Source organism: Sceloporus undulatus, chromosome 7, assembly GCF_019175285.1.
Source record: "Sceloporus undulatus isolate JIND9_A2432 ecotype Alabama chromosome 7, SceUnd_v1.1, whole genome shotgun sequence".
NCBI classification, from domain to species: Eukaryota; Metazoa; Chordata; class Lepidosauria; order Squamata; family Phrynosomatidae; genus Sceloporus; species Sceloporus undulatus.
In genome coordinates this window covers 29,394,399-29,413,804 of record NC_056528.1, presented here as the reverse complement: position 1 = coordinate 29,413,804, position 19,406 = coordinate 29,394,399, and the positions used below count along the sequence as shown (strand labels likewise).

Here is a 19,406-nt window from a genome sequence, read left to right as displayed (position 1 = left end):
GTGGCAAACCCTTCTTCAAGAAAGCTTGCCAAAAATTCCTGTGATAGGTTCGCCTTAGGCTCTCCTTAAAATGGTATCAACATGGTGTAATAACTGTTAATAGGAAGTTTAAGAGTGCAAGCCTAACTGTTCAAATCATCAAGAGAGGATGTACATATTGAAATTACTTGGAACTGCCTTTACCCTGGCCTAACGTTGTGTTGCCGTTGTGGTTGTGTTCCTGAACTGGAAGAAGTTCAGGCTTGGCATAACTCACTTGAGGTCTGGTATAACCTTAAATTTCATTTCCAGATGAATGGGGGAATTCTGCTCTCCAAACAAGGAGAACAGCACCTTGTTTTACTAACCTTTCACCACTTTAAAAAAAAAAAAGACCTTTTATTTGACCTACTGCAGCCTCCAGGAAATTTTAGGGCACAAAAATGATTCCTGCAACCCCAGAAATTGCTTTGTAACTTCCTTGACCATACTCGGATGTTGCTTGGTGTGTCCCAGTTTTCATTTGAGAAACGTTGGAGGGTATGGGACTGGAGCAGGGAGCAAAGGACTAGTTATGGAAGGCAGACATTTATATATTCAGTCCCTGGCAGTGTGCATGCAAAGAGACAAAGAGACAGAGAAAGGAAAATGGGTTTATTTTCAGTCACTCTGTCAGTTCCCAACACCATTTTCCACCCGTCGATCCATGCTCCCTTCTTCCTCAGCCGTGCCAAGCATTGCGTTGGTCCTCTCCACTTGCATGTGGTTGTAGTCTCCGATTTGCACCATTTGGGCATTTTGGATGATCAGGGGCGGCTGAGATCCACCTGCACCCAGGGAGAAGAGGAATGGCTGGGAGAGGGAGGGTTGGTCAACGCAAGGCTGAGGCTGGGATGTTCCGGGAGCAGGGAATGCTGGGGAATAAAATGGCTGTGGAACCTGTAACCCTGGAAAGCCCGCCAGTGGTCCAGGGAAGGGCATCGCTGTTGGCGCATTCATGCCAAGCGCAGACAGGTGTTGCAGCATCTGCTCATAGTTCTGGCGTTGCTCTTGCAGTCGTTCTCTTTCCTGGATCTGCCGCCTGAGGCTCCATTCCGCCTTCTTCTCTTGAATGGCCCTTGTCCTGAAGGTGTTCTTGACCTTCCTGTCAAAAAGTGGGGAGTTCTCATCCAGCGGCACAAGAGTAGCCAGCAGCTTGGGTATTTTGCTTGGTTTGATGGGCCTCTCCTTGGAGATGAATGGGATCACTGTGTTGGTCTTGGAGAACCGGGTGAAGGAGTCCATCAGGGCCACGTTGGTCTGGTAAGCGCAGAACCGGCTCCTGAAGTTCTCGGTCAGGAGCAAGAGTGTGAAGGCTGAGTTATCCAAAGCATTTTGGAAGCAGCCCAGCTGGGAGTGTCCAGGCACCAAGAAATCCTCGCTATACGTTGCCCCGTTGGAGACGCCCATGCTCTCCAGCTTGTCCTTCACCCGGCAAGCGATGGCGTCGTCTTCATTGGCATGCAAGATGACAAATGTGAAAAACTCGTTGGCATCGATCTGCGGAACTGTTGGCGAAGACCCTGTAGTACGAGGCGGAGGGGCAGAACTTGAAACAGAGGTTGGTACAGAGCCTGAATTCTGCTTGGAGGGAAAGGGACTTTGGGGATGTCCCATGGAAGCTGCAGAACCAAATAGCGGTGTGGGTGAGGTTTGTGGATTGTGTGATAAGCTTCCTTCGGTGCCTTTTCTTCCAACAACGTTTGCAGGTTCAGTACACTCAACGGGACGCCATGCACTCCCAAGTGAGACTTTTGGATCCAGCACATCAGATGAAGAGCACCGGCTGTTCCCCAAATCACCCTTTCTCCTGTTTTTTGGCTGGTCTCCCTTCTCGGACCTGGACCTGGAACCAGCTGGTGATGTGTAGCTGTTTCCTTCCTCATCACCCTGTGTGGAGTAATGGGATGCGCTCCCGCAAAGCTTGCTGGTCTCAGCCATGCTGTCCTGGTGAACAAAGTGGGAGAGGAAAGATGCCGTGGGGGACGGGCTGATCTCCAAATGACTGACCACCGATGTTGGGCTGCCTGTGGAGCGGAGAGGCTGAGGATCCAAGGAGCTCTGAATCGGCACACAATCGCTTGTTGTCCGAGCTGTTGACCCACTTGTTTTACCTCCTGTCACACCAACACTTTTGCTTGACAGCGTGACTATCAAACCCATCCCACATGTTTCCAAAGCTTCATCCAAGAGGCTCATGAACCGGTCTTTTCCAACGTTGCTGGATTGGAAAGCTGCGATAGCTGCTCGGTAAGCTTCATCTCTGGCCAGAGGACTGCAGAGTTTTTCATCTGCCAGCAGCGAGTAGATTTGAGCCACAGCCAGGCTCACCTCTGCATCCTGCTTTAGAGGAATGGGGTTGGCCATGTTTCCTGTAGCACTGCCCCAGCGGCTTTGATAGATACATGCCGCTACTGGATCATCCTTCAAAGCATCCAGGCTCATCCAGGCCTCTGTCTCTTCCTTCAAAGTCAACAGGATCATGGAGTATAAGAGCTGAGAGCTCCTTTGGTCTTTCCACTTGCAGCTCAGTTTCAGTTTGAAGAGGACCAATATGTCCCTGGGGACCTGGGCTAAGACCCGAAAGATCCCCTCAAGGCTTGGATGAGCGTCAGAGCTCTCAGCCATCTTACTAAATCACCTGGGGAAAGGCAGCGTGCCAGGAGAAACCATGTCACAATTTGGAGGGATGGAAGCGGCGGTCGTGGGGCAGAGAGGAGCCCATGCCAACAGGTTTGGGCCTAAGCATGGCGGATCATCCGGACTTCCCTGGCAAGATTCACTTGACTTGGTTTTCATGGATCGGTCCAAAAAGGGAATATGAGTTGAGCCTTCCTTCCTGCCGTGTAGGAACCTGAAGTTCAAGAGAAGAATTAGTAAATCAGGCAGGATCTAAGGAGCAGTCCAAGGGTCCATTTACAGTGCAGACGTAATGCAGTTTAGCATCGCTTTTAACTTCCGTGGCTCTATCCTACAGAATCCTCCTCTTTGGGGGATTCTGTATTCTTTGGCAGAGAAGGCAAAAGGCCTTGTAAAACTGCAAATCCCAGGATTCGATTGGATGGAGCGACAGCACTTAAAAGTGGAGTCATACTGCAAATTTCTGCAGTGTAAACACACCCAGAGATTCAGTTGGTCCCTTCCTCACTCTCTTTCCACACACAGGCAAATACATTATTATTATTATTATTATTATTATTATTATTAATTTTATTTAGGCAGGCCTTTAGATCTTAATTCGTGTTTCAGAACTCTCTTTCCACACACAGGCAAATACTTTTTAAATAATAATAATAATAATAATAATAATAATAACAATAAATTATTATTATTATTAAGGCAGGCCTTTAGGTCTTAATTCATATTTCATGTTCCTCCATGCAAACCATGTGCTCCCACCATCTCTGGTTCCTTTCTCAATCGCTCACTGGATCTCTCTCTCATCCCATAATCTTCCTTGAACCCGTGGCTGGTCCACCTTTCCAAGGCAATGCACCCAGTGAAGCGGACTGGAAAAATCCTCTCCAAAAGCATGTGCCGGATGCAGCTTCCTAGTTTTTAAGCCAGCCAGATTTAACCAAAGTGCTTGTTTTTGCTTCTTCCTAGGAATGTGTGCTTCCCCCCTTTCCCCCAACTTGTAGTCTTTTTGAGGTTGACTTACCTGGCAAAAGTTGCAGACAATTGAGGCCGGATGGAGAAAGTGGTTTTTGCAGGCCTAGTAAAAGTTTGGCTGGAAATGAGGAGGAGGAAATGGGACCCAGAAGCTGAGCTGGAATCGGACAAAATCCAATCCACCTTCTCTATCCAGCCTTTAATAGGAAGGAGGAGCGTTGCAATACTGAAACAGGAAGTGTCTAGAGACAAAGTTTCAATACAAAATCCACAAGTTTCCTTTCCTGAAAGTTTAACCTTTTTTTACTGAATGCAAAGTGACTTCTTCCTTTCCTTGAGCCTGCCTTGGTGAAATTTAGTTGGTTGCATGGAGCCTGGAGCAGAGGATGGGGTTTGTCTGCTCAAGACCCCCCCTTAAGCATCACCTCCAACATTTCACAAACTGGGACACACAATGTCATCGGAGTTTATCACGCTGGGGATAACTTTGGCGTTAAAGAGGCAATAAAGTGCATTTAAAGCATCCTACAAATAAAGCGAAAAAGGCGAGCAGTGTTAGGAAGCATTAACACATCTTTTTACTTTCGGGATTTCAGCGACAATACATTTCCGCTATTGCTTTATTTGTGCGATTGCATGTGAATAAAGCGGCAAAACTGCACTAGTTTTTATTCACAGGGTTTCCCCGTGAATAAAAAGCGGTGCAATTTTGCCGCTTTATTCATGGGATGACCGCGCGATAGTATGAAAATCTTCTCGTTATTGCGCGATATTGATGCGATTTAATAATGGGAGGAGGACGCTTGCCTCCCGTGTGATGAAGTCCATAAACCCATTTACAACTCCCTCTGCCATCTCTGGAAGCTCTCAAGGCAAGGAAACCTTCCCCAACCTGTTGGACTACAACTCCCATTCCCCAGAGCACCATAGACAAAGCCATGGCAGGAACGCAGCCGATACTTTCTTGTGGCAACCTGTCCTAGTAAGGCGGGGTTGAAAACCTAACAATTTCACCCATCCTCCCCGTCAAGCCTAGATGTAAAAAGGCCTGGAGGATGAAGAAGCTATAAAACAGGTGCACTTGCTTTGAAAACACACAGCCTTTTCTTCCTCCAGTTCTTTTCATGTCTTTTGCAGGGCAATGGGTTTTGTTGAGCACTGAATCTTCACCCAGAACCAATTGCATAGCCTCCAACGATCCCAATTTTGGCAAGATTTGTCAGGATTAACCCTATGCCATCCCACTTTCCCAAATTCTTTTAAAATGTCCCGGTTTCCCTCTCCTCCTCTTCTGCTTTCTCCCTTTGTTATCAGCTTAACTTCAGCGGTTGCAAATGGAGTTCAGAGTGCAAAAAAATATTTTCGCTTAGCTAACTCAGCAAATGGGGGAACAAATCTTGCCCTTCTGAGCAGGATTATTAAAAAGCAAACGATCGCTGCTTCACTTAGCCTGCATCTACGCTGCAGAATTAATGCACTTTGAAACCTATCGTGGGGTTTTCTTGGGGAGACTTGGTCAGAGGGGGTTTGCCCTTGCTTTCCTCTGAGGCTGAGAGATTGTGACTTGTTGCCCAGCTCCTGCTAAATCCTGAAAACATTTAGCCATACTGGAAATACTCTGAATTTATATTTGCAGGGTAAATGTGCATCTATCTCATTGAGAGTATGCTCTCTCCTTCCAAATGGTCCTCAGTTAAGTCCCTGAAAGCTTCAGGGAGGGTCAAGGGTCTAGCTACAAAGGGGGCAAAATGATGACATTGCCCCCTGAAGAAGCAATCCCTCCCTGCTCCATGAAATTGTCCTCCAATCTCCATATTTCTAGCATTGTAGAGCCAGAGGGTGCCCCTGCACCAGAGAAATAATGCAGTTTTTAACACCACTGTAGCTCCATCATACTGAATCCTGGGATTTGCAGTTTCACAAGGTCCTTTGCCTGCTCTGCCAAAGAGGGCAAACTACAAATCCCAGGATCCTCTAGGATGGAGCCATGGTAGTTAAAGTGGTGCCGAACTGCATTACTTCTACAATGTAGATACGCCTTGAGATACTGGGAACTGGTCACACCTAAAAATCTTCAGTTTGCTGCCTTTGCCTTCCCTTGGCCTGCTTTGGATGTCTAAACTGTATTTGTAAACGCTTAAGACGAAGGTTTAAGTTACTACAGTGCGAGAAATTTGGACATTGGAGGGAAATTTCATTGTGAGGGGCAGAAATCTTCTTTGGAGGGGCAATGCCTTCATTTTGCCCCTTGTAGTTACACCTTTGGATATAGCTGGAGAAAAGCCATGCCTGATGCTAGACAGCGTTTACAGTGGTTCCCAAACTTTGTTTCTCCAGGTGTTTTGGACTGTAACTCCCAGAAGCCCCAGCCAGCTTGGCCAACAGCCAGTCATCCTGGGAGCTGAGGTCTAGAACATCTGGGGGACCAAAGTTTGGGAACCACCAAGCTAGACGGATGAACAGTTTGTCTCCGTATGGGGCCATGTCTTGTTTTCCTGTTTAAACCATCCCTTTATTAAGAACCACAAGGATTCATATAAAATAAACTCCAGGCGTGCCCAGTAGATCCGGACTCTGCCCTAAGAAAAAAAAGCGTCCACCACCAACACGGATTACGCAAACGGTTGAAATTTGCATCATTTATTTACTTTCCTCCTCCTCCTCCAGAAAGGTGTGTGGAAGACAGACATCAGAGAATTAGGCTCCAACTTAAGTCATGCTTCAGATGTTTCCTGAGAACGGTTTTAAAAGGCCACCTCTCGTCCTATCCACCTTCAGATCTCTTTTTCAGACCTGTCTTTCCCAAATGGCCTTTAGCTTGCTCTTTGCTGTTCCTAAGCTAGCTGCTGGTGCCCATGAGGACTAGAAACCTGGTGCTGAAGGAAAAGTGGATTTCCATCTGGTCATCTGTTCCACGTGCTTTCCTTGTCCTGTCACAAGGATGGATGGAAACAATAGCCACAGCCTTGTGGTTTTGGGTATAAGGTTAAAATGAGTTCAGAATTCTCTTTAATATATGCATAATGTAAGTAAAGACCAGCTGGAGAATGCAAAGGGAAGCTTAGCTTAAGCACCACTGTCCAAAATGTCTGATAAACGAAACTTCTTTGTAGTCTGAATTAAAACTAGAGCCAGGCTTTGTCCTTACACATGGAAGGGTCCTTTTTAGAGTACAAATTACCTACCCAGGCATTCATGTTTTCCTATATTATTATTATTATGCCCTTTTCCCAAAACTGGGACTAAGAGTGTCTTACATAGCTTGGAATAGATGCACACAGAAGAAGAAAGGGTAAAGGGTGGAGAATCCAAGATAGTTGTTGTTATGTGCCTTGGAGTCATTTCCGACTTAGGGACTTATGGCGACCCTAAGGCAACCCTATAATGGGGTTTTCTTGGTGAGTTTCTTCAAAAGGGTATTGCCACTGCCGTCCTCTGAGGTTGAGAGAGAGTGCTAAGTTGCCCAAGGTCACCCAATAGGTTTACATGGCCGAACTGAGATTCGTCGTAGGTGGCAAGGGCTCAGACAACTAGGCACCAGGTTTGCAGGGATGACAACATGGTTTTGGGAAGGTGCTAAAGCCACTTGGATGAACCACGAAGGCTTTTAATGCTCTTTCTCGGGAGTTTCCGCAACCTGGTTGAGATCGCTTTTGCTGGCCTTCTCTGGCACCACTTCCTTGGACGCCTCTCTCCTTATCATCTTCCTTGCTTTCTTCGGCATGTCAGACCAAACCCCCACCAAGGTCTTGGCTGCCTCTTTGGCTTCGCTTTCTTCCATCTCACTCTCATTCTTCTTTGCCGATTTGAGTCCGGCACTTGTACGTCTGGCACCTGTAACCCTCTCCTTCGGGGATCCCCCTGATGCAGATGATGTTTGTTCATCTTCGTTGGTTATCTCTTTCATCTCCTGGTCAGCAGACGGGGATGTTTCCATTTCCGTCACGGGGGGTTCCTCGGTGGGAGCCGATGACGGCCGGAAGGGTCCCACGATCCAGCTCAGCGGTGTGTTTTGGGCGATGTATTCAACCAAGGTGTCCAGAAATTCACGGGCTTGGGCGATTTTTTCGTGGCTCTGGGCCAGGACGCTTGAAGACAAATCCTGGATGGAGGTCGCTGCGGCAAAAGAAGTGTGGAGTTGTCGTGCGTTCGAGATGGCTTGGTCCACCTTTTCACGGAGGCCGCAGGGAAGGCCTTCGATGCCGCCCACCAGCCGCACGTAGGTGGACCCCAGGTCTTGCGTGACGAAGCGGAGCAGGGCCAGGGTAAGCGATTCCACCTGCCGTTACAAAACAAAAATCACCAACACAAAAAGAGCTTTGCATCCCCAGACTAACAATGGAGCAAAAGCATTGCTTATTTATCTCCAAATTTGGAGCTTTGTGCATTTTGGTTGGCCGATTAAAGGCATCGCTATCCTGAGGATTTTGGATGTTGTATGAATTTGGAAATGTCACGCTTTCTTTGTCGACTACGCCTCCCAGAATCCTCCAACTATTCTCCCCAAAATAATTTTCCTAAGCTCAGATATGGAAGCGGGTTTGAAGGAATGGAGGCCTGTTCATGGATTTTGGAAATTGGGAAAGGAAACTGCAAACGGCAGCATATCTGTTCTGAAGTTTGCATTTCTCCAGATATATGATGAGGCTATTTCATCTTGCATTCGGGGATAAGAAAAATAGTCTCCTGCCTTATAAAATATCAGCCAAATTGTTGATTTAAAAAACACAATCTAAATCTGGCGATTAAAAAAAAATGGAACATATCTGTTTTGATGTTATTAAAAGGGGTTATGATGTAAGTTAAGAGGCGTATATATAAATTCAAGGCATGGAGCTATATAGAGAGGTAGATAGAGATAGAATAAGCTATAAAGACATTAATCTTAAACGATTAGTAATTAGATATTATAAGGAGTAAATAAACAAGGAAGATTAAAGAAAGTCGATAAGAGATGGGTTAAAGAAATGAAAGGGGTGGGAGGACGTCAAGGGATGACCTAGTAACAAATGAAAGAAGATATATAAAGACTGTAGTAGATAGATGCTGTTAGAGGACAGCTAATACAATTCAGTGTATGTATGTAGGTGAATGTGAGAATATCTTTATTTGTAAAATCAATAAAAATTAAACAAAAATATTGGAATATACAGGGTATGTATACTAATCGGAACACTCTGGACTGTTGCCGGAGTATTCTGGTCCCGAAACTGACCCGGATTTCCCCTATTACCTCTGCGCTCTGGAGCATTCCCTATCCTTGTCTGAAAGCATGGCGTTTCTGTATTGTTGCTAAACTTTCTCTTGTACCTTACAGAGGCGAGAGCGAAACGTACCTCAGGGGGCAAGTCTCCTTCTGCAACTTCTCCTGGCTGCGTCTGGGTCAGTTCGGCCATGAGCTGGTTCAGTTTTTGCTGAGCTTCTTGGAACCGCTGCCCCACGCCTTGTTTCAGCTGCTCAACCTGTCAAGACAGAAGCGGAGGAACAAAGAGATGGTAGGTGCTGGAGGAACAACCTCAATTCACAAATAGGTTTTTGTGGCCGGTCTCTGAGTCCCCATCTTGTTGGGGACAATTGGCGTAAGGATTGTAAACCGCTCAGACTAGGTAGTGCAGAGTTCACTGTGAAGGGGTATATACATGTAAATGCTATTGCTATTGCACTTGCTGCCTTTCTCATGCTCCTGAAGGTTGGACAGAACAATGACCAGAAATGACCAGGAAGCAGATTTGGGTTAAAAGTGCAGAGAAACTTCCCAACGGTCAGAGCCTTTCAACTGCCTGCTGCATTCGCACTGCAGAAACGATCCAGTTTAACTGTTGTGGCTCAGCACTATGGCATTATCGGACTGTAGTTTTGTGAGACATGGAACCTTCTCACTGTCACAGAGCTAAAAATCCCAGGATTCCATAGGATGGAGCCCTGGCAATTAAAGTGATGTCAAACAGGACGATTTCTGCAGTCTGGACGCAGCCGTTGCCTAAGGTGATGGTGAGCTTTTATCTCTTTTTTTTTGGGGGGGGGGGGAGTATTTAAAGCAGAGGTTGGGTGGCCCTTAGTAAAGGTTAGACTAGATTATCTCCAGGGATATCTCTCAAATCTAGCATTCTCTGATTATAAAGAAACAGTCAATGTGGCATTCAGTAGATCAGGCATTAGCAAAGTATGTGGCCCCTCAGTACCATTTTTGTGGCCCCCAGGGCTCAAAGAATTGCCCTCAAATGCCCTTAAGGAACGTGGATGCATTTTCTACATATTTTTGCAAACACCCCTGGGGCATTTTTGGGCCAAGAGAGACCTTTTCCAAAAAGGACAACTTCTGGTCACTTAAATATCTGAAGGGCTGCCACAGAGAGGAGCAGGAGATAGGTTTGCTTGCTGCTGCCCCTGAGAATAGGACCAGGTCTAATGGTTTTAAGTCACGGGAGTGTAGATTTTGGTTGAACTTTGGAAGAAACCTCTTGATGGTAGGAACTAAAGGGATCCAGTGACCTAGATAGGCAAGTGCTGGGTCTTCTTCTCTGAAGGTCTTCCAAGAACCATCTGGGCAGCAACCTGCTGGAGATGATCTTTCAGTGGTTCCCAACCTTTGGTGCTCCATTTGTTTTGAACTTCAGCTCCCAGAAGCGTCATCCAACTTGGCCAAAAGATGGGAATTATGACCACTGAAGTCCAAAACATCTAGAGGACCAAAGGCTGGGAATCACTAGAGATCCTACGTTGAGCAGGAATTTGGACTCAATAGCCCATGAGGCCCCTTCCAGCTCTATAAACTCTATAACCCAGCTCCTCCTTTCTTCGCTTTACTCTTATACGGTAGGTCAGGCTGAGAGAGTGAGAATAACAGGACCATGCTTGCTCCGAGCGGAGACTAGAACCCTTTCCCCCAATTCTCGCTCCCAAACTCTATACCAGAATATACTTGTTGGAGCATGCAAGGGTTGGGAAAATGGGAAGGTCTAAGGAGGCCAGCCTTACCAGGTTGATCACCAGCTGGAGCTGGGATAGCCGGTCCTGCGTGTTTTCCTTCATGATTTGAAGCTTGTCCAGCGAGTGGAGGTAGGCCCGGTGGCGGACTTTGCTGGAAAGGGACCCCAGGCGGACGAAGTAGCTCTTTCGCCTCTGTTGCTCCTCCACAGATGGAGGCCCAAAGCCCCGGACCTCTGTGGCCAGCTTAACTGCAACAAGGGAGAACAATAGGAGAGAGTTTTAGAGATGCCTTGCCAGATTTGGCCAAGTTGGGATTTCTATAGACTAGCTTGGTTGGAGTCTGGAGTCTGGAGCCGCCTTGAGTCCCTGTACTCTGGGAGGAACGTGATGATGATGATGATGATGATGATGATGATGATGATGATGATGATGCAAAGCTCAGATTAATTTGGGCAGGGAATGCATGCCCTCCTACTGTTCCGATTTAGCAGGGACAGTCCTGTTTAATCCTCTGCCGTCCCACTTTTCAAGCTGCTTTTAAAATGTCCTGGTTTCTCTGTCCTCCTCCCGCTTTCACCCTTTGCCCTCAAATTGCTTCAACTGCATAACCTTTCCCTATCCCTCTTAGGTAGGGACAGTTCCACTTTTACTCCTCTATCATCCCACTTTCTCAGCTGCCTTTAAAATGTCCCGGTTTCTTTCTCCTCCTGCCATTTCCCCCCTTTGTACTCAGCTTGTTTCCATTGCTGCAAACTGAGTTTGCACTCAGTTAACTCAACAGAAGAAAAAAGTGGAAGAGTCTTGCCCTTTCCAGTTAGCTCAGGCAAAAGCAAACTGCTGCAGCCACTCCTAGTTTGTGTGTGCTTCTTCATTAATAGCTTTCGTGATCTTGGACACATTCTGGAGATACTTGACCACACAGGTCCCAGTTTTCCTTTGCGAAATTTTGGAGGGTATGAGGCCAGACTAAGGATGCAAATCTTCGTTTATTAAGCCCAAACTAGAGAAGAGCATGTTTGTTGCAACAGTTGCTCTAGCATGAGTTATGTGTCATGTATGGAATACAGAAACAGAGTAAGAACTAGACTTCCAACAGTAACATGTGGCATAGTCCCACCATAGGAAGTAACTGGTTTTCTTAATGAGTTACTTTGATAACCAGTTGCTTTTTGCTGTAACAAGCGAGAATAGAGTTGCTTTTTAGCACTTAGTTGCTTGCAGTGGCTATAATTCATTATGTTTCTGCGGTAGGGAATGGTTGTGTGATTATTATTCATGAATTGGAGGGAGATTTGATTCAGTCTGAGCCGGTTAGTTCTTGGATGGGAGATCGCCAAGGAATAGCAAGTGCTGTAGGCACTGTTTCAGAGGAAGGAACTAGCAAAACCTCCTCTGAGCCTTGCCTAGGACAACCTTATAAAATTCATGAGGTCGACACAAATCAACAGGAGACTTGAAGGTGGCCCATACATAAGCAAGAGGAAGAAGGAGGAACACATCAGAAGGATGGATACGCATTGTTTTTGCATTTTCTTTCCTGGACTGTCCATGGTGCAATATCTAAATTGGCCACTTGGGGGAGCCAGACAACATTTTCCTATATTTTCCAATGGCACAATAGTAACAATAGAAGTAACTTGTTAGGAACAAGTGGGTCAGCAAGGACTGGATTGGTGCATTTTATTTTGTCTTCTATTTCTGTTGGTTTTTTTAAGAGCCATCATTGTGTAAGTGGTTTGAATGTTGGACTATGACTCTGGGGATCAGGGTTTGATTCCCCCTTGGCCCTGAAAATCTTGGATGAGTCACACTCTCTCAGCCTCAGAAACCCTTGACCTTAGGGTCACCGCAAGTCAGAAATGACTTGAAGGCACAACAGCAAACCACCCTGAAGTCTTAGTCATGGGGAAAGGTAGAATATAAATCAATCAATCAATAAATAAGAGAAGTAAATAACAATAAGGCACAGTAGCAATTTAGCCCCTTGGGGAAGAAGGGATGTAACCCAGCTTTCTCCCTGGCACTCTGACTTTCTAGAGGCAAAGAACAGTTGTTTTAAACATGGCGGCCTATGAATACATTCTGTTCCGTCCCACAAACTGGTACGTTGTTGGGTTTGGCTTAAAGTGTGTAATTATCTGGCATTGCTCTGAACCAGGTAAAAGGATGTGTGTGATCATCACATGTTGTTTCCCAGCCAGACAATGTGACTGCGTAGGTAAGATCCATAAAGTCATAATCATGCAAATCTCTGCCCTCCTTTTGAGCAGGGCATAACAGTTTGCCATAATAACATCACAGGATCCAGTGTTGTCTAGTCTGACTGGCAATGGCCCTAGAGCCTTGGGCTGCAGCTGCACTTCAGAATTAGTGCAGTTTGATATTGCTTTAATTGTGCAATGTGATAGTATTCTGGGGTTTGTAGTTTTGTAAGACAGCTTTCTATGTCCAAGAACTCTGGTGCCACAACAAACTACAAGTCCCAGGATCCCATAGGATGCAGCCATGATGATTAAAGCGGAGTCAAACTGCATTAATGTGTGGCAGCAGCCTTGGGCAGATTACTTGGGGGAGGAGCTTCTTTCAGCCCAAAGGCTGAATTCAGTTTTAGAGAAGTTATTGAGGACCATCAGTATAGGGAAAGACTCCCTTAGAGCAGTCAAAAAACCTCCTTCTTACCCAGCTCCTCATCTGTCATGGGGAGGTAATAATCTATCATCTCCTCCGTCTTCTCCAGCATGGCGTCCACTCCGCTTGTCAAGATCTGCTGTAGGACGTTGGTCATCTCAATGCCTTCTTGGAGAGCCCCACAGTTCTTCACTTGGCCAGTTGTCACAAGATCCTTCGTCCCCATGGCAGCTTGGAGGGCTGTGTTGACTGTGGAGGAGACCACTGACTTGGTCAGGCCCACGCTCTCTTTGGCCGTCTCTTTGCTCAAGTTGATGACGTCCGTCACCCGGTGAGTCATGAGCACCTTGGCCTCATTGGCGGCATTGACGGCAGTGTTAACTGTGGAGTCCACTACCGACTTGGTCAACCCAATGCTGTCTTGGATGATGTCCTTGGTGAGGTCTACGGCTGCGTTCACCTTGTGGACCACCAGTTCTTTGGCCCCGTTGGCAGCATCCTTGGCTGTGTTGACTGTGGATCCGACCACCGATTTGGCCAGGGTGACCCCTTCTTCGATGACCTGGAAAGGTAAGAATGGAGACCAAACAGTAACAAAAAATATCTCAGATCACCGCTTCCCAACCTTTCGTCCTCCATTTATTTTGGACTTCAGATCCCAGAAGCTCCAGCCGACAGTCAGGAACTATGGGAGCTGACATCCAAAACATCTGGAGGACCAAAAGTTGGGAACCACAGACTTAGATGGAAGGGGGGAAAGGATTTCTTGTTAAATACCAGTACTTTAAGAGGAAAGAAAAGCTGTCTCCCTATTTGTCTCATCCATTCTAGGCCTGATGTTGTACTAGTTACCTGATGTGCCGGCTGATGAAGGCAAGGCATTGTTTCCTCCAGTTTATCCAGACGCTTGCATGCATACTCATTCGCAGCTGCAACTGGCAGAAATGAACAAAACACATTTGTCTTGTTGCAAAAGGTTGTAGGCTTCACATCAAGTCAGTCTCACATATTACTTTACTTAGTATCTGCTTTTTAAAACAACCACCTTCTCGTTCCTAGATCATTATTTATTTCCATTGCTTGCATGCCTGTAAAAAGACTGCAAACTAATAACATTCAGGGAAAGCTCCTGGGAACTAAAAAAGCAACCCCAACATTCAAAACAGCAACAAAAATGATGTCCAACAGTTTTGGCAAGTACAGCGGCATAAAATATATGGCAACTGGAAGTAGCAAAATTACTTAGAAGAAGCAAAATGGCTTATAAATGTGTTCAAAGCCAGTCTAATGGCAGGAATGGCCTTCCTGTGGTTTGATGCCATTTTTAACTGCTGCAACCTGATTTGATTTGCCATTTGGAGAAGTGCTTAGCATTCCCTTGAATTAAAGGTTAGAACAGTGGTGCCCAGACTTTGATCCTCCAGATGGTTTGGACTTCAGATCCCAGAATTCCTGACTTAGCCTTGTTGGCTAAGGCTTCTGGGAGCTGAAGTACAAAACAAGTGGAGGACCAAAGTTTGGGACTGCATTAGAATTAGAGCATTATATCTCTCTGGTGGAGAATTCTAAGTACCCCCTTAAACTAAAAACCCCAGAATCCCATAGGATGAGGCCAGGCTAGTTAAGGTAGCATCAAATTGGTATAATTGTATGGGAAGGATGTACCATTAGTTGACATAAAGCACCTGGGAAGGCAGCGGGTGCAGAAATGATGAAGAAAGCAAAATCTGCCGAGTTAAGCTCAACAGAAGGAGAATAAATCAGTGGGTCTCAATCTTTGGTCCTCTTGATACTTTGAACCCCAGCTCCCAGGATTCCTAGCCATTGGTCAAGCTGGCTGGGGCTTCTGGGGGGTTGAAGTCCATACCACCACAAGGACCAAAGTTTGGGATCCCATGGGATAGATTTCAATTGAAGGTGGCAGCTCTGAACACGAGGCCCACAAACCATGGTTTGCAGACATAATGTCTCAGCCTCGAGGGCCAGAAACTCAGCCACTCTGGTCAAGCACAGTTTCTCAGCGGTTTTGTACTCACTCTGGGGTTCGAGCTGGTTGAGAATCGGCTGGGCGCCCCCCATGGCACTCCCGACGGCCACTGCCACCACCATCTCCGCCACATTGCAGGCAGAGTTGACGAAGGGGATGCTCTCTTTGGCGTAGTTGTACAAGGAGGAGCAAAGTTCGTAGGCAGAGCTGATCAGAGGAAGGCTGGTTATCCGAGTCACGATATTCTGACGGACCATGGAATAATAGTATTATTAAATTGGGAGGGACCATCAAATCCAACCAACCTTTTCAGGAAGGACCTTAAGCTAGAGAATCCGGAGAGAAAGATATCCGGAGACGGAGACCTCACTTACTTTCTAGGTCATTGGTTCCATTGCCAAACAGCTCTTACTATCAAGAAGTTCCTTCTAAGGTTCAGTAGAACTCTACTCTCCTGTAATCCCAAAGCATTAGTCCTAGTCCTACCTGCTATTGCTCTAAGGGGGAAAAAGGAGCCAAGTATGGCTCCATCATGTCTTGGCGCAGTGGCTAGAAATTACAGGAGACCTCTCTTTGTTTCCCCCAAGTACACCGTGGAAATATGGCGATATTGCACCATGGAAATACTGAGAAAAATGCAAAAAAGCACTAAAAAGTAATCTGTGGCTGTAGCGTGAATCAACCACCCATGTCACCCTTCCTCTTCCCTCCCTTTGCTCAGGCTGAGACAACACCAAAATGCTCCCAGTTGTGAATGACAGGGAGAAAAGTCATTCACATTCTGCCAGCAAGTAGCAATCGCCAACACGGATTTACAAAAATGTAACTCCTTCCCAGCTTGTCACTGTTGAAAGCAACTACACTCAGCCGTCCACATTTAAGGCTTTGACTTTTGCGGATTTGATTATCCATGGATTTGATTAATTTGTTCTCTCTAGGAATCTCGAGATCCTCCAGCACGGCTCCATGGTCGGCACACCAATGGCAGGTTTTATTTGTATTTGATGATTTGTTTTGTAAAGTGCTATATAAATAAACTTTAATAATAATTAATAATATTAATAATGATCCATGTCCACCAGGAGTTTCTCTGGAGGACCTAGAGATTTCTAGAGAGATGACTTCTCTAGGCATTTGTAGGTCCTGCAGCGTAATTCTGTGGTCAACGTCTGGCAGGTGCTGACCATTGAGTTGTGCTGGAGGACCTACAGATTCCTAGAGAGGGGTTCTCTCAGGTTAAGAAAATAGGGGTTTTTTATTTGTGGTCTTTCCATTTTCACAGGGGTCTAGCACCCCTAACCCCAGCGAATGTGGAGGACCCACAAATGAGTGATGTCTTTGCTTTGCAGATGAGTTACGTCTTCGCTTTGCTAGTCAAAGACAAGTGAGTTATGTCTTCGCTTTGCAACTTCTAGCCTGTCTGACGTCCTGTTTGAGAAGCATTCAGTGAGAATTGCCTCACAATTCCCTTAAATTCCTGAGTATGTGTGCAAATCCAAAAACAGGCCTCAAAGCTATACTGGATGACGGATGGTCATACAACATTTCCTTTTTTAACCTACCTCTGTCTTCGGGGCCTCTTGGCTATCACCTTTTGGACCAGTGGCCATCTTGGAGTCCAAAGCAACTGCAAAAGAAGCCCAGAAAGGAAAAGAAAGGGTTTCAGGAATGCTGTTTAGCAACAAGTGACTCCCACCTGAAACCACTGCATTACAGATGCTTGGGAAGTTTCGCTCTGTCACCTGTATCAGGGCTGCAGGTTCTTGTCTAACTGCAAATGGTAATTATCCTATCAAAGCCAGGATGTTTTCTGCCCTAATAGCCATTGCTCACTCCTTGTTTGCCGGCTGGATCAACATGGATGTAAAAGTGTGCAAAGGGAGCATGTAGCACCTTTGAGACTAACTGAAAGAAAGAAAATGGCAACATGAGCTTTCATAGACTTCAGTCTACTTCCTCAGATGCGTCTACGGAAGCTAATGCTGCCAACTTCTTCCCTTCAGCGAGTCTCAACGGTGCTACCAGATCCCTTTGCATACTGATTCTACAGACTAACACAGCTATATCTTTGAATTGATGCAAAAGGTCCTTCTTCTGCTTCCTTCAGTGGCGGCTCCGTCCTGAAAGGGCAGTGAATCCACACCAGGTTTCTGTGAAGGGAGCCATCCATGATGCTGAAACCTTGTTATTAGCTTCAACACCATGGAGAGCTCCTGAAAACTAGCCCAAACCATAGAATGGCATCACCGCCCCACTGGGATGGGACTTATCACTTGCCACTGGTTTCCTCGCCTTCTGTCCTCTGGCAAAACAGTGTCTGGAGGAGGCAGGACTAGAACCCAAAGCAGATTCCAGTGGCATTGGAAACCACTACAACACTGACTTCTAAGACGCCATTCTTTCTGTTCCTGCCAAGGATAAGGGTATCTCTTTGGTATCTACCATGAGAAGCCCTGGGGTGTTTTGGCCAATTTTGACATCTCAGTTTTAGGGAGGGAGGCATTGCCTGGAGTCAGAAATCTCTCCAAATCATTGGCATCCCGAGGGTGCCTTATGACAACAAGGCGTAGGAATGAATGTTGTCACACCCGCCCTACGACCAGATTCCAATGTGAATCCAAGACTCAGGATGCATCTACATTGCAGAATTAACCCAGGTTGGCACTGCTTTGACTGCCATGGCTGAATGCTCTGGAATCCAGGGATTTGTAGTCTTGTGAGATATTGAGCCTTCGCTGTCAGAGAGCTCTGGTGCCACAGCAAACGACAAATCCTGAGATTCCATAGGATGGAGCCATGGTATTTAAAGTGGTATCAAATTGCATTAATTCTACAGTATGGCAGCAAGCCTGCTTTCAAATAATACGAGAAGTTAAATGAACTAGCTATATGAGTTGGAGTAATGGATTGTGGACCAGGACACTGGGAGACCAGGGTTCAAATCCTGGCTTGGCCATGAAAACCCACTGGGAGACCTTGGGCAAGTCACATTCTCTCAGCTTCAGAGGATGGCCTTTGAAGAAGCTTGCCAAAAAAAACCCGTGATAGGTTTGCCTTCGGGTCACCGTAAGTCAGAAACGACTTGAAGGAACACAACAACAACAAGAAAGTATTTTCCTATTTTTAGACAAACAGGCAAGGCACTATATCCTTTCCAGACATTGCTGGACAGCATCTCCCATCATCCCTGACCAGATGGGAGCCCAACAACATCGGGTAAGCTTCAGGTTTCCCCCCTGTAGTGTAGGCCAATTCTTCTCCATCATTAATCCTCCAAATATTTGGGACTTCCAGCTTCCAGAAGACCCATGCAGCCTGGCTAATGATCCGAAGTCCCAAATTTCTGGAGGGCCAGAGTTTTAGGTGCGCTGGTGTAGGCTGCACTGGTTCATTGATTCCCAAACTTTAGTCCTCCAGATGTTTTGGACTTTAGCTCCCGGGATTCCTGACTATTGGGCAAGCTGGCTATGGCTTCTGGGAGCCAAAGTCCCAAACACCTGGAGGACCCAAGTTTGGGAACCACTAGATGGGGTTGCTTTTTTTGCTTGGACTCTTCCTCGCTTTCTTTGTAAACGGATGTAGAAAGTAGTCATTCCTCTTATCCAATCTGCCCACCTCTTGCTCTTGGATGCTCCAGTGCCCTATCTGATCACAGGCTTCAGTTGGGCAACCAAAGGCCGCAAAATGGAAGCCACGTTGGGCAACTTTAAAATGGGAGCCTGTTCTTGTCAGGGCTGGAGTTAGCATGACAAAGACGGAGTGGGTGGTAGTTACAAAACTGGGCGCGATCTGGACTCGAGCGTTACAAAACACTTGGATTTCTACACGGTTCACACATAGGTAGTGGCCTGGTTTATATACTCCATGATGCCAAGGCTTATGGGCGGTTCAGTAGCAGGGAAACAGTCGCATTCAGAGGCATTATCCATAGCATTTTGGGTAGGCTGACCACATATACTGTTTTAAATGGGACAGTATTATTCTCCCCCTGTATTATTATTATTATTATTATTATTATTATTATTATTATTATTATTATTTGTATCCCGCTCTTTTCCTAGAACTGGGACTCAGAGTGGCCTCACAACATTAAAAAGCGGTACAATTGAAAATGTAGGGGGAAAGTACATTTAAAAAGGAATTAAATTATTACAACATTAAAAGAGAATGTTATTAAAAGAATAAAACACATTTTAAAAAGATAAAACTATATATATATATTGTCTCAGGC

The 19,406-nt window shown here is 46.0% G+C and overlaps 2 protein-coding genes across 2 annotated transcripts; both read right to left on the bottom strand.

Annotated features, from left to right (window-relative positions):
- Positions 1–612: 612 nt before the first annotated feature.
- TICAM1 (toll like receptor adaptor molecule 1) lies at positions 613–3,843 on the bottom strand. Its single transcript, XM_042479462.1, has 2 exons — positions 3,680–3,843; positions 613–2,872 (listed from the first exon to the last, which is right to left on the bottom strand). Exon 2 carries the CDS (start codon positions 2,644–2,646, stop codon positions 652–654), a length of 1,995 nt encoding a protein of 664 aa, XP_042335396.1. The 5' UTR covers positions 2,647–2,872; positions 3,680–3,843; the 3' UTR covers positions 613–651.
- A 3,095-nt stretch (positions 3,844–6,938) lies between these two features.
- On the bottom strand, positions 6,939–16,793 carry LOC121936561 (perilipin-3-like). Its single transcript, XM_042478891.1, has 7 exons — positions 16,738–16,793; positions 15,225–15,420; positions 14,041–14,123; positions 13,240–13,750; positions 10,609–10,808; positions 8,967–9,092; positions 6,939–7,909 (listed from the first exon to the last, which is right to left on the bottom strand). The coding sequence occupies exons 1-7, from the start codon at positions 16,783–16,785 to the stop codon at positions 7,238–7,240; spliced, it is 1,836 nt and encodes a 611-aa protein (XP_042334825.1). The 5' UTR covers positions 16,786–16,793; the 3' UTR covers positions 6,939–7,237.
- Positions 16,794–19,406: the final 2,613 nt, after the last annotated feature.